At 58.0% G+C, this 12,949-nt stretch overlaps 1 protein-coding gene across 1 annotated transcript in view; it reads left to right on the forward strand.

Moving 5' to 3' along the window:
• The window catches only part of PHACTR3 (phosphatase and actin regulator 3), a 114,279-nt gene that overhangs the window by 71,788 nt on the left and 29,542 nt on the right, over positions 1–12,949 (forward strand). The window contains exons 4-7 of the mRNA XM_087818647.1: positions 2,773–2,949; positions 6,215–6,427; positions 8,565–8,739; positions 9,600–9,847. Of these exons, the coding sequence (XP_087674773.1) occupies positions 2,773–2,949; positions 6,215–6,427; positions 8,565–8,739; positions 9,600–9,847 (813 nt within the window). The remainder of the gene's footprint in view (positions 1–2,772; positions 2,950–6,214; positions 6,428–8,564; positions 8,740–9,599; positions 9,848–12,949) is intronic.

The raw sequence follows: 12,949 nt of genomic DNA on the forward strand, positions 1-12,949 counted from the left end.
AGGAGTTCTGTGGTGTGTTCCCTCTCCCTGGCTACTCCAGATGAGATGACACAGGCCGGGCCGCGTGCTCCCCTCTGCGGCCCTCGGAAGGGAAGCGGCAGCGGTGGAAATGGGGCAGGAGGGAGGGCCGCGCCCACAGCTTCCCCACCCCAACAGCGTTTCTTAGCAACCGCCCTGCCACCAGGGCTATTTTAGGAACAGTAACTTTTCATTGAGCAAGATTATGAGCCGCAGCTCTGAGCCTGCTGGAGCAGGGGGGCGGGGGGCCTGCTCCCTGGTGGGCAGCTCCCAGGTCCCTGAAGGCTGCCTCGGGGCCCTCCAGGTTCAAGGCTCTGACCAGCTTATTCTTCCTGTTGATGTTGATGAGTAGGGAGGGGTGGCTGTGGCGGCAAGGCCAGTGCCTTCTACGGCTCGCTGTCTGCCCTGGGAAGTGGTGGCAGCCTCACCCGAGGCACTGAGGTCCCGGTGAGCCGGAGCCTGTGGATGCCCGTGTGCACCCTCACGGGATGCCTGCTGGCACCTCTGTTCTTCACAAGGCCCTACCAAGTAAGCTGGTGGCAGAAATTGTCCCAACTGTGTGTCAGGTATGAAGAAGCCAGTCATGACTGAGAGCCCTAGAAGCTAGTTTTGAGATTTGTGACCCAGTTTTGTCCACTGGGCAAGTTCTCTTGGCTTTTGTCTGGGTCTTTTCCTAGGTCAGAAGTCGGTCGGTAAACTCTAGCTGTGGTCACAAACCATAGGCTGTCTTCATAAGGCCCTGAGCTAAGGATGGTTTTTAAGCTTAAAGAGTTTTTGTAAAAGTAAAAAATTCAGGAAGAAAATGCAGCACTGATTGTATGGCATGTGGTCCATACTGTCTCCCTTTCTAGGAACAGGTTGCCAGCCCCTGGCCTGGACTCTGGTCAGGTGACTTGGCTGCGTCAGTGAGATCTTTGTAGCCCCCATCCTGCAGACTCCGGGCCTGGCTGACCTCCCTCCTCCCTCGAGGAGACGGGTGTGCCGCAGAGGGAACCTGATGAGCTGTGGTCACAGCTCACATCCCTTGAGGCTGCACACACGGCCTGGCCTGAGTCCTGGGCATGGGGATGGCCCTGGTAAGGGAGCCTGTTGTTATCACCTGGGCATGTCGGCCCTGGCTTAGTGGCCAGACCATCACCACCTCACCATCAAAAACTCTCATTCACCCTGGCCGGGTGGCTCAGTTGGTTGAGCTTCAGCCTGTGCACAGGAAGGTTGCAGGTTCAGCCCCCGGTCGGGTGCATGTGGGAGGCATCCAATCACTGTTTCTCTTTCATATTGATGTTTGTCTCCCTCCCTCCCTCCTCTCTAAAGCTAACAAAAACATCCTCAGTGAGGGTTAAAAAACCCCCAAAAAACTAGCCCTCATCAATAGCAATAATGACAATTGCTAGCAGGTGTGTGCTCATTCTAGGCACACTGCGTGTGTTAACTATTTAATTCTCACACTTTTGCCATGAAGCAGGTGGTCAGATTCTCCCCATTTTATGGATGAGGAGACTGAGGCCCAGACACTTGCTGTGTGGGCACCAATAGTTCTGCGGTGGGGGATGCATGGGTGGGGTGACCTTGTACTTCTTGTCCAATCATGGTGCTTTGGGAGTGAAAGGGACACACTGTTGGACACTCCTCCTGCCGCCCTGTGGTGGGAGGCAGCTTGGAGGAAGCTCTCCTGAGTCCGGGCCGTGCTGGTGTCCCCGCACTGCTGCTCCTGCTGCGTGTCCGTGTGCATGTCATGCTGCCACTCTGCACTGTGGTGGCCTGATGACCCAGTTGTGGGGACCGAGGGGTTCCTACAGGGGACTGTGATCAGTGTCTCAGAAGGGGGGACTTTTATCAGCTGCCGAGTCTCCCAGCCTGGACCTGCCACCTTGCAGCTGTGTGACCAGGACCAGTTTTTATGCTCCTGAGCACTGGGCCCCTCATCAGTAAGATGTGATGCTGAGGGGTCAACGGTCAGACTGTCAAAGGCTCCAGCAGCTGAGCCCCAAACAAGGGGAGCCCAGGTCCCCTCTCTGCCCTGCCAGCAGCCTGGTGTCCTCCTCCTGGGACCCCTGCTCTGTGATGCCCCACAGTCCTTGCCAGCCCCCCATTTCTGGGCTCATGAGCCTCTGAGCCAGCCGGGGGTCAGGGTTGTGTCTGTTATCCTGCCTTCCCAGGTCGCCCGGTGCCGGATGCATAGTGGGTTTTTGAGAAGCATATGTGTAATGCGGGACCCATGGGGGTGATAGGTGCGGAGGGGAACCTGTTATCCAGAGCCACAATAATGTCGCCTAACAATTCCAGCACCTCAGGGCCTTTGTTGTCACCTGTCTGGGTTGACCTTGCCTGGCAGGGTGGGGCAGCTCAGCCCCAGCCCACTAGCTAGGTGTGCCCTTGAGGTGAGGACCAGGCCAGCAGCAGTGTGCAAATGCTTTTGAAACCACTGTTGCATCAAACCTGCTGACATCCCCCTGACCAGAGCAAGCCCCAGGGCAGAGTCTGGGGTTAGGGTGGGGGGTCATTGTCCAGTCTCCCACAGGTGTTGGAGTAAGGGGGCTCAGGCAGATGTGCAGGGCGGAGGCCAAAGGGTGTCGAGATGCTTGGTGCTGCCTTAGGAAGACAGGGTGTGGACCAGGACTCCGGGGATGTGGGGGACAGGAGTAAGGTACCACAGCAGGGCCTGGAAGGCACACTGCCCAGGGAGGCCTTGGTGTGAACGAAAACGCGCAGGGAGGGCGGACAGGCTAGGCCGACAGCTGCGTTTCCTTGCAGATGCCGAAAGCAAAGTGGGCAACCCTGACGGAGGCCCCCGAGCCACCCACAGCGAGCTGTCCTCACCCAAGCAGGAGACTCTGGAAGATGCCCAGCCGGGGAGCCCCTCGGCCCCCAAGACAGACCAGGCTTCCCTGGATGAGCCGCTGTCCTCAGACACCCATTCGGAGGATGCAGGTATCAGCTGGGGCCCGTGTGGGGTTGAGCTGCAACGAGGATGGCCATCGGGGGACTCCTTGGAGGCACAGCCACTGCCGGTCACTAAAGAGGGGGCTTCGGTGCCCGGCTCCCTGGCAGGGCAGGTGCTGGTGAAGGCCCGGCCTGTCGCTGCTTCTCCGCCAGGTGTGCTTGGTATGCTGCTCCAAACCTTACTTGTTCCCTCTGTTAAATGGGACACACAGTGGAGCATGTGCCAGGTGGGGGAACTTATCAGAGTGGCAGGCACTGTGCTAATTACGGTGGTGCGGCCGTGGTGGTGTTGGGTCATTATTTTAATTGAATGGACTCGGATGGTTGCCAGCTGTGGGAAAGAAGAGCCAAAGGGAAGGGTGGAGAGGAGGGAAAGCATGAGCCCAGCAAAGACACCTGTGGGTGCTGTGAGGCGACCACGCCCTGCTCTTTGACCGTTAGCAGCATGGCAGAGCAGCCTCCTGAGAGACTCAGCTCGCACAGGAAGCCTGTTCCTGCTAAAGCTGCAGCTGTAAACATGCCAGGCGGTGTGGGGCTGGAGCTGAACCGTGTCCCCACAATGGAAATCCAGGACGTGAGGACAGGCTGGCCGGGGTTTCTGCGGACGGTGGGGTCTTCTGCTTCACAGCCAGGCAGGCATCTGTCCTCTGCTGCCCCTCCTGCCCAAGGAGGCTCCCCATGTGCTGCTTACTGCTGCCCCATCCACGGCACCCTCCAGCATTTGCAGGCGCCTGCCAAGGAGGGCCAGCTGTGCCTGTCGAGTTTCACCCTGACTTGGGGATGCAATTGGAGTTTGGGATCTGAAGAGTTGGGGCCGGTGGGGCATCTTGGCATCTCCTGCAGAGGCCCTCTTGGCACACTTACGTCCTGCCATCCCCTAGTCACCCGACTTCAGTTAGGGTGGAGGTTGATGGGATTCTCATGGCTGAGAGGCGTTGCCCTCAGCCACTGAGCCTGCAGCTCTGAAGTGGCTGCCTGGTGGCTGCTGGCGCCTGGCCCTCCTTGACAGGTCCTTTCTGCTTGCTCGGCTCTGAGGAATGTGCCTGCTCCGGTCAACGCCGTCTAACCTCAGGTGTGCTCTATCCAGGTGGTTTAGGGATGGATTTCAGAGCAGACTTGTTTTGTTGAGCACAAACTTTTGTTAAGGATCTTTCCAGGGCTGGGACATGCTGTTGAATCAGGGGTCCTGGTGGTGAAAGTGCCTGAGTCTCGTCCTCCCAGAGTGAGGGGAGGAGTGGGCTTCAGGCCTCAGTTCCTAGAACAGAGCCCTACCTGGGTTGGTGGGGTGACAGCTGAGTGTTGCATGAGTGAGCAACGCCCTCTGCTGGTCAGGACAGGGCAGACAGCCCGAAGGGAGGGATCCCCAAATCGGGGAATGTGCAGAGCTCACTTCATCTGTTGTTTTTCCTGTACTTGACACTTTAAAGGATGTAAAATTTCAGTTTTGACAAGATTCCAAACTAATAGTAGCTGTGCACACTCGTAAGGTGCAGAGGGAGACGCAGGCCCTTGGACAGGCCAGGGACACACTCATGAGGTGCAGAGGGAGACACAGGCCCTCAGGCCAGGGACACGGGTCACCTTGTGGTGAGCATAGATGAGCTTTGTGGAGAGGCTTTGCAGGGGGACTCAGAGTTGCTGGTATGTGGAGTCCCGGGACCTTCAGAGCAGGAGGGGGACCCTCATTCCACCTTGGGCTAGTGGGGTGGGGACACCTCTGTGGAGCTGTCAGAAGTCTGTCCCATGACTCTGAGCCCAGTCTGCCTTCTTCAGCGGGAGGGAAGAGGCATTCCTTTCTCAGGTTGTGTTCATTAGCCATGGGGAGAGCCAGCGCTTCTATGGCAAAGGCTACATTTCCAGGAGCTTCACAAGAGAAAGGGCCTGGCCTGGGAGGTTGTCACTTTTCCACATGCACAATAAAGTAATAGAAATGAGTGATGGGACCCAGGGGACATACAGGTACACTCCCCGGTTTCCGGGGAGTTCCCTAAGGGCAGGATCCCATCCGCGGCCTCCCTCAGCACCCTGGACAGTGCCTGCCCACAGGGGCCAGAGGAGGTCCCTGTGGATGGCTGGGTCCTTCATGGATGGGTGGATTCCGCCCTGACTGGAGGACCAGCTCTGGAAGGCTGTTCCTGGATGTTAGCATTCTCAGGTGGTGGTAAAAACAAAGCAAGTGCCTTGCCTGGGCAAGTGGGGTCCCAAGGTGGGGACAGGGAGGGAAGGGGAGGGAGGAAGGGGGTGTAGGGACAGATTTGTGTCTGAGCCAGGAATCAGAGGAGAGCCTGTCTGATGGCCTCAGTTTCCCCTGTAAAGCAGGTGGTGACAATGGCAGGAGGGGCTTAGAAACGAGTGGGAAGTGCCAGGAAAGGTATGAATTGGAGTGACTGAGGGCGGGCAGAGCTGAGGGCCCTGGGATTGGCAGTCCCAACATGACATGGCTGGGACTGGGGCTTCTGTGACACCCTCTGCAGGGGTAGGATGGTGGAGGTTCCATCCAGAGACGGGACTTTCCCAGAGTTAAATGGAAAGGAAGTAAGGCCGAGGACTTGGGGTGTGGGTGAGACTGTTGCTGTGATGGATGGTGGAAGTTGAGCTGGATAGAGAAGTGGGAAGGGGGAGGGTTGATGGGTTGGGGGAAAGCAGTGGGGGGCAGGGTGGAGGGCGGTGCTCAGAAGCCAGCATCTGGAAGGGGTGGGGGTGGGGGACAGAGGCTGACCCTTCCACCACTCATCTGGTTGGCATGCAGGCCTGAAGTCAGTAGCTGCTGAGTTTGAGGGCCCGCAACATGCAGACTCACACCTCATTGTTACCTCTTGTCTAAACCTCACAACTGTCCTGTCCTGTTACTAGGCTGGTGTCATGCATGGGTAAATGGAGGCACAGAGAGGTTTAGTAACTTATCCAAGGTCACAGAGGAAGTGCAGGGGCCAACTGGAGCCCAGGTGTGTCTGATCCCCAAACCTGTGATGGTGATGATGCCCCCCACCCCCCATCCTGGCCAGGTGGGAGCTTTGGCACCACCTAGTGAGTGAAAGGGGACTGAACCACTTAAGCTCTTGAAATTATTTCCCTCCCTCCTCCTCTCTGCTTCTGAGGGCTCTATTGGTGTTGACTCATAGGGGGTCAAGTCCGTATGTGAAGTGACCCCTTCGTATTCTGCCCTGGGCTAGCAATCCCCCGCCCTGGCTGTCCCCACTCCCGTCCACCACAGCCGGGGAACCATTGTGAACTCTGGTTTGCCTTTGAACAGCCAGGACGCCCTCTGCAGACAGAGGTGAAGAAGCCGACGCTACCAGCAGCCTCCCGCCGACCACCGACGAGACCTCTCAAGCCTTAGCTGGGTCCCACTCCCTGGACAGTCCTCCCAGAAACCTGGAGAGGTCCACGGGCCAGCTCCCCAGCCCCCCGCTGCTGCCCACCCCGCTGCCGAAGGCAGGCGCCAAAGCCACAAAGAATGCCACAGGTGGGTGTGCCTGCGTCGTCCGTCCACCCATCAGTGCCTCAACCACTGCTGACGGCTCCCACGGGGGCTGGTTCCCACCCTTCGCTTCTGCATTCAGGGGTCAGCAGGTCCAGGGGAGCAGAGCCGGGCGGGAGGGCTGTTCTTAATGAGGATCTCTGCTTGTCAGAAGCAGGTCGCTCAGTCTCCCTCTGGCCAAATGGGCAGCCTGTGGGCAGGAGACTGATGTCTTCCAGAACCCAGTGCAGGAGAAACAGCCGCCCAGACAGGCCTTTCTATCTGTCTGGGTGTGCAGGTGGCTGTCCTGTTTCCCTCTCTTCTCTCTCTCCCCTCCCCTTCTTCCCTTTCTCAACCCCTCTCTGTGTCTGTTCTTCTCCGTTTTACCTGCTATCTCCCCAGGGAGCTCCGTGCAGGAAGGCAGATTAGGCAGCGGTCAGAGGGAGCACGCGGGGCAGAGGCCCCCAGAGGCCTCCCTTCTGGAGCTTTGGCCACGCTGGCTGAATAATCCCAGGCAGCTGACACATGTCCTTTCCAAGCTTGGGTAGCTCCTGTCCCACCACTGCTGGGAACCGGGGGCGCTGCTGGTCTTGGGGAAAGGCTGCTCTTCGCCAGGAGGGATTGCTTTTGGAGTAAATCCTGACAGCCCCGAGGGCGGAGGGTGTGCAGATGACGGCAGGTAGCAGAGGCCACTCGTCTGCTCTAAGCCCCTGACCTCCACCCATAACATCTACTTACCACGTGTCCGGTGCACACCAGCCCCAGGCACCCCAAGGAACCCCGAGTATACACGGCCCATTCACTGTCCTTGAGGGACAGGGCATGCTTGGTTTACAGTGGAGGAAATGGGCTCGGGGGCTCCAGCAACTTGTCCAGGTCCCCCAGCTAGTGGAGACTTGAACCCAGTGTAGGGCCTCCACGCCCCCCTGCTTTCCCTGCTGGAACGCCCTTCCCCTCACTTCACCTGGCCTGTGCGCCCTGTCCCTTCCTCCAGGGCCCTTTCCTGACCAAACCCCTCAGGCACGTGCACCGTGCCCCCGGCATTTGCCACGTCCTTTCACTGCAGGAGAGCATCAGGGGACACTCATTGGATACGTCACCCACCGACATGGGGACTGGAGCAGGAGAGGAAGGGACATGAGGGTGGCCACAGGACTTTGACCTTTGGCCTTTGGCCTGATCCCTCACAGCCGAGACCACATTTGGGAGAGTCGCTTCACTTCCCCACTGTCCTTTTTCCTTTCCTTTGGGGGAAATGTTCCGTTGATCCTGTGAACACTAGGTAGGGCGAGGAGGAGAGAGGCTCCCTCCCCTGGGCTTCCCGGGGGCTTGGGGACGCAGGAGCAGAGTCCCCTGGTCACTTTCTTGTCTGAGATGCGCAGCAGCCCCCAGCCCAGGCTCCCTTCCCCCTCCCTCCCTACCAGACATCAGAGAATAGCCTGCCCCAAATCCCACCAGGGACTTGCTGCATGGTGGTCAAGCCTGAAAAAAAATACATATTAAAGTACACTGAAGTATTAGATATTAACATGTATAAAAACATAGGAAAAACTTCACCTTTAATCCAAATTTCTGGCTTTTCTTGAAAAGTCTCCATTTCTGGCAGCCCCAAATCACAACAGCCCTATTAAGATGGACAGGCTCTCCTCTGTTTGCCGCAGTCCCCACCCCTCCCTTCTGTGTGAATTGCCCCTTGACTCCCCTGTGTTTCACCCTCTTGGATCCTGGAGACTCAAGAGTTACCCCCTCTGGGAAAGATATCCCTGCCCGGGTACAGCTGGGTGACAGTCAGCTCCTTGTATGGGGTCCTGTGGCCTTTGCCAGCTACATCTGGAGTCACTTGCCAGGTTCCAGTCCCAGCCCCTGCCACCTCCTGGAGATGCAGGACCTGGAGTTGGCTTCTGAACCTGAGAGAGGAGTGGTGAAAGGTGCCCCGGGCAGGTGAAGGGCTCGGCTGTGTGGTATTTGTTCCCTGTGTCTGCGATGGCGGGGGTGCAGGGCTCAGTGGAGCCCAAGCTGCACTGGCATTGCTGGGCTCCCCTGGCCAGGGGCCTGCGTCCTCTCTGCTCCTCGGCTCCGGGGCCTTGGCGGCTCTTCCTCACTGCCCACGGACTTGGGTTCTCCTTTGGTCCTCACTCCCCAGGCCAAGTTGTGCTCTTTCAAGACTCTGGCGGGAAGAATACTGACCCTCCCCTCCGAGGACAGCTTTCCACGCCCACGGGCTCGCCGCATCCCACCACAGTCCACCGACCGCTGCCCCCCAGCCGTGTCATTGAGGAGCTGCACCGGGCGCTGGCCACCAAGCACCGCCAGGACAGGTAGGCGGATGCCCGGCAGCAGAGGCCTGCGTGCCTGGATTCCCAGGGGCAGCCCGTAGGGAGCACCGTGCAGTCTCCAGGCTGGGCTCCCTGCGCTGTCACTGTCCTGAAATTCTTGATCGCGTCTTAACAAGCAGCCCTGCATTTGCATTTGCATTTTACCCCGGGCTCTGCAGCTGGTTTGCAGCTGGTTTTGGTCACCAATTCTGTGAGGGGTCAGGCGGGTGGTGTGTACTGTGGGAACCCGGACACAGAGCCCCTTGTTTCCCCAGAGGGCCCAGTGGGGCGGGGCGGGAGCTTCCCACCCTCCCAGAGGCCCGGAGGGTGGAGCCTGGAGTGTTCACCTGGCAGGAGTACCAGTGCTTGTGCCAGAAGGCTCACCCTGGTGTTCTCGATCTCACCTGGTTGGTTTGTTGCCTGTGAAGAAGCCAGTTGTTGGTGGGCAAAGTGGGTGATGAGACACACAGGGCTTGGCAGAAACACCCGACAAAATGCCCTTCTTGGGTCTCAGAAGCCCTTGGTCTGAGTGTTTGCTGGGCTCAGTTTAGTAGGTTTTATTCCATGTGTGTCTGTGCTGTTCAGAACCTCACATTTTCAATAGCCACGTGCTGTGGGCTCAGGGCCGTGTGTGTGTGTGTGCGTGTGTGTGTGTGTGTGCGTGTGCGTGTGTGTGTGCGCACCCGTGCACAGGTGCTTGCCTTTCGTGCTTCTTGTCCTGTGTGTTTGGGACAGAAGCAAAGAAGTCGCTCTTGTACTCGGTGTCATTGCAGTATCTATAATGAGCCCCCCGTCCCCTGTCAGTTCTGCAGTGTTTCCAGGTGAAGGGACAGCGTGTAACCCAAACCACCTTTCTCATTCAGTTTTCAAGGGAGGGACAGTAAAGGGTCCCCGAAGAAGCGGGTGGACGTCCGCCTGTCGAGAACATCCAGCGTGGAGCGGGCCAAGGAGCGGGAGGAGGCCTGGGGCGTGGACGGCGCGCCGGAGGGCAGGCGGCCGGCGGCCAAGGAGTCGGAGGAGAACAAGGAGAACTTGCTGGTGAACTCGGGGCTCAAGGAGGACTTGCTCCTGTACCAGGACGACGAGGCTCTGAACGACTCCGTCATCTCCGGTGAGCCGGCCCTCGGGCGCCGGTCCCCCCGAGGCGGTGTCTCGGCACCGAGCCCGCGCCTGAGGTGGCGCCCCTGCCGCAGCGTGGAGGAGGGTGGGGCGGAGGGTCTGCCCCTGCGAGGGGCGGGAGGGGGACCCCTCCGACAAGCAGGGGCGTGCAGACGGGCTCGCTGGGCTGAGACATGAGCGAACTTGTTTTATTTTGATAACTGCATGTTAATTTTCACTTATACTTGAGAAAAGATAACCGTGACTCAGCAGGTGACTCAGAGTATCCCTGCTTGGGATGACATGGCAAAAAGGGACACAGGTTGTCCTCGGAAGTCCAGTGTTTGGGAATGGAGCAAAGAGTGCTAACAGGAGAGCGAGATGAGATGGGGGGAGGGGTCGATTCCAGGGGCACCGGAAGTGGTGTAAATGACAGCCTGTGCCCTTTGGGGCGGCGTCCGTCACAGGCCCTGTCCTCACAATGTGCTCAAGGTTATGGTGTTTGCTCTGTCCTGCCCTTGAGGACTCGGGGGCCCAGCAGACAGCACTGCAGATGCCCCTTGATGAAGGGAAGGAGCGAGGCAGGAGCAGAGGCGCAGGGTCCCTGTGTGCCTGCTGCAGGCGGCTGAGCTGCCCTGGCCTCGGGGAGGGTGCAGGGTGGCCGTGGCTGCAGGCCGTTCAGGGGGGCAGCTGCGACTGAGAAGCGTTACTGTTCTTCCTGGAAGCATCTCCGATTGACTGTCACAGCCGTGGACAGAGCGTGGGGTTCTCCACAGTGGGGCCAGGCCCTGGGCGGGTCCCCAGGGTCTCGCCTCCATGTCCTCACTGACCAGCCCGAACACCCTCATCCTGGGCTCTTGCAACAACACTGTAAATGTTCCTTTAGCTCCAACACAGTTGCAAGTTTAGCTTAATTTTGTCATTCTCAGTATTGCCCGTCTCCCCACTACTTTATCAGTTACCTGATTATTTCAGTTACGCGTTTAACTGCTGTCCCCCCCCAAGGGACAGTGCCCACATGCCTGTGCACCATGTACCCCTCGTCCACACAGGGCCCGGGTCTAAGATCAGAAAGCAGCTGTGGGACAGTGGCTTTAAATTCTGCCTGCAGCACCCATGGGTCCCCATTCACTCCTCCAGCCTGTGACCCCCGAGCACCAGGTGTCCCTCCATTGCCTGGCACATCCACCTGAGGTCTCGTAGGTGTGGCTGGCCAGGTGTCTTCAGGTCTGAGCTCGGGACCTTTGCCTCTAAACCCGGACTGCACCCATCCCTGTAAACCGTGCCTCTGACCTTCCCGTGGCCTGGAGCCACCTTGAGGCTCTCCTGACTTTGCACCTGACATGCAGACAGCCTTGGGCATTTAAGGACATGGCACCTGCGAAACAGGAGTATTGTCAGCCCAGGGAGCCCTCATCCTGGCCATTTCTCCCAGGGCCTGGGTCCATCCTGAGACTTCTGTTTTTTGTGTCTTTTTTAAATCCTCATTCGAGGGTATTTTTTCCAGTGCTTTTTAGAAAGAGTGGGAGAGAGAGAGACATCTACTGGTTGCCTCCCATATGCACCCCGACTGTGGCCGGGTAGTGAGCCTACAACCGAGGTACGTGCCCTTAGCCGGAATCAAACCCGGGACTCTCTAGTCCACAGGCTGACACTCTAACCACTGAGCCAGACCGGCCAGGGCTGCTTTTTTGTCTCTTAAAGCCTGGTGTCCTTCACTGAGCAGGGAGTTTGCAGTCTGATGGGAACACAGGGAGGGTCAACTGGTTGTAGAAGCTCCGCTGTTGCTACCGTGCCGAGCTCGCCGCCACCAACTGTATTGGCAAACTCCCAGCAGAGCGTTCTCTGCCCGGGTGTGGGGTCAAAGCTCACAGCCCGAGAACATCATGTTGAGGGCTGGGCCTTTGTGCACAGTCGGGCCCGTCTGGAGATGCCTGCACCTGTAACCGGAGCCTCTGAGGGTCGGTCCCGGCATAACCTGGGGTCCCCAAGCCCTACAGTCAAGTGTAGAAAGCAGATTCTTAGCTTTTGTCACATTCTCATGTGTCCACAGCTCTCGCCGTGAGGAATGTCCAAGACAAAATGCTTGGAGGAAAAATTCAATGTTGGTTATAAAGTCTAAACTGCTACTTTGGGGAGGAAATACAGTAGGAAAGGCCTATAAAAGTAGCCGCTCTGCCCGGCGGGCAGGGGCAGGGATCCGTGGTTATTTGCCCCTCTCGGTCCACACCTGCGTCCTCTATTGCGGCCGCTTTGCTGTGCTGGGCTCTGGTGCGGCTGCTGAGGCACCGGGCAGCGTCGGGAAAACTGCGGTTATCTTCTTACCCACTGGAGGTGCTGCTGACGGAGCCTCTGCAGGCGTCCTCTCGGCCCACGGAACCACGCCAAGGCAACTTTCGTTACCAAACGTCTTGACCGGAATTCTCTAGTAATCGGCATCATACGCATCCGCGTTGGAATCTAATTCCTGGGGCTGGAGGTCCCGGTCCAGAGTCGGCCCTATGACTCTGCTGGACAGGCGTTCTGCTTGTCCAGGTTGTGAGATGCATTTGTTCCTGTCGGAGTGACCATCGGGTTTCCACCCGGGGCAAATACGGTGTCTTGATCAGCGCGGAGAGGTGCGTTACAGGCCGCCTGCGTGTGCGGCACGCTGGTCGCCACGTCCTGCCGTGAGTGCACGTGCTCCCGCAGCACCCTTGCACACGCACATGCTTGTACACGCACATGCTTGCACACACGGGCGCCTTCATGCGTGTGTAGTCAGCACCAGGTGAAAGCAGGATACCTGGGCCATTCTCAATTCATCAAAGGCAGTTTTAAAAAAAATTCTGTTTTATGGAGCAGTTTTAGGTTCATAGCAAAACTAAGTGAAAGGTTCAGAAACTTCCTGCATACCCCGCCCCAGACCTGCACAGCCCCCACCACCATCAATACCCCCACCGGGTGAAACACTTGTTACAACCGCTGAACCTGTCTTGACAGGTCATCACCTGAGTCCATAGTTTACATTGGGGTCACTCTTGGCATGGTACAGTCTATGGATCTGGACAGGCGTGTAATGACATGTAACACCCATTATTACAGCATCATTTGGAGTTTCGCTGCCCTAAAACCC

Source organism: Miniopterus natalensis, chromosome 7, assembly GCF_054644295.1.
Source record: "Miniopterus natalensis isolate mMinNat1 chromosome 7, mMinNat1.hap1, whole genome shotgun sequence".
Lineage (NCBI taxonomy): Eukaryota > Metazoa > Chordata > Mammalia > Chiroptera > Miniopteridae > Miniopterus > Miniopterus natalensis.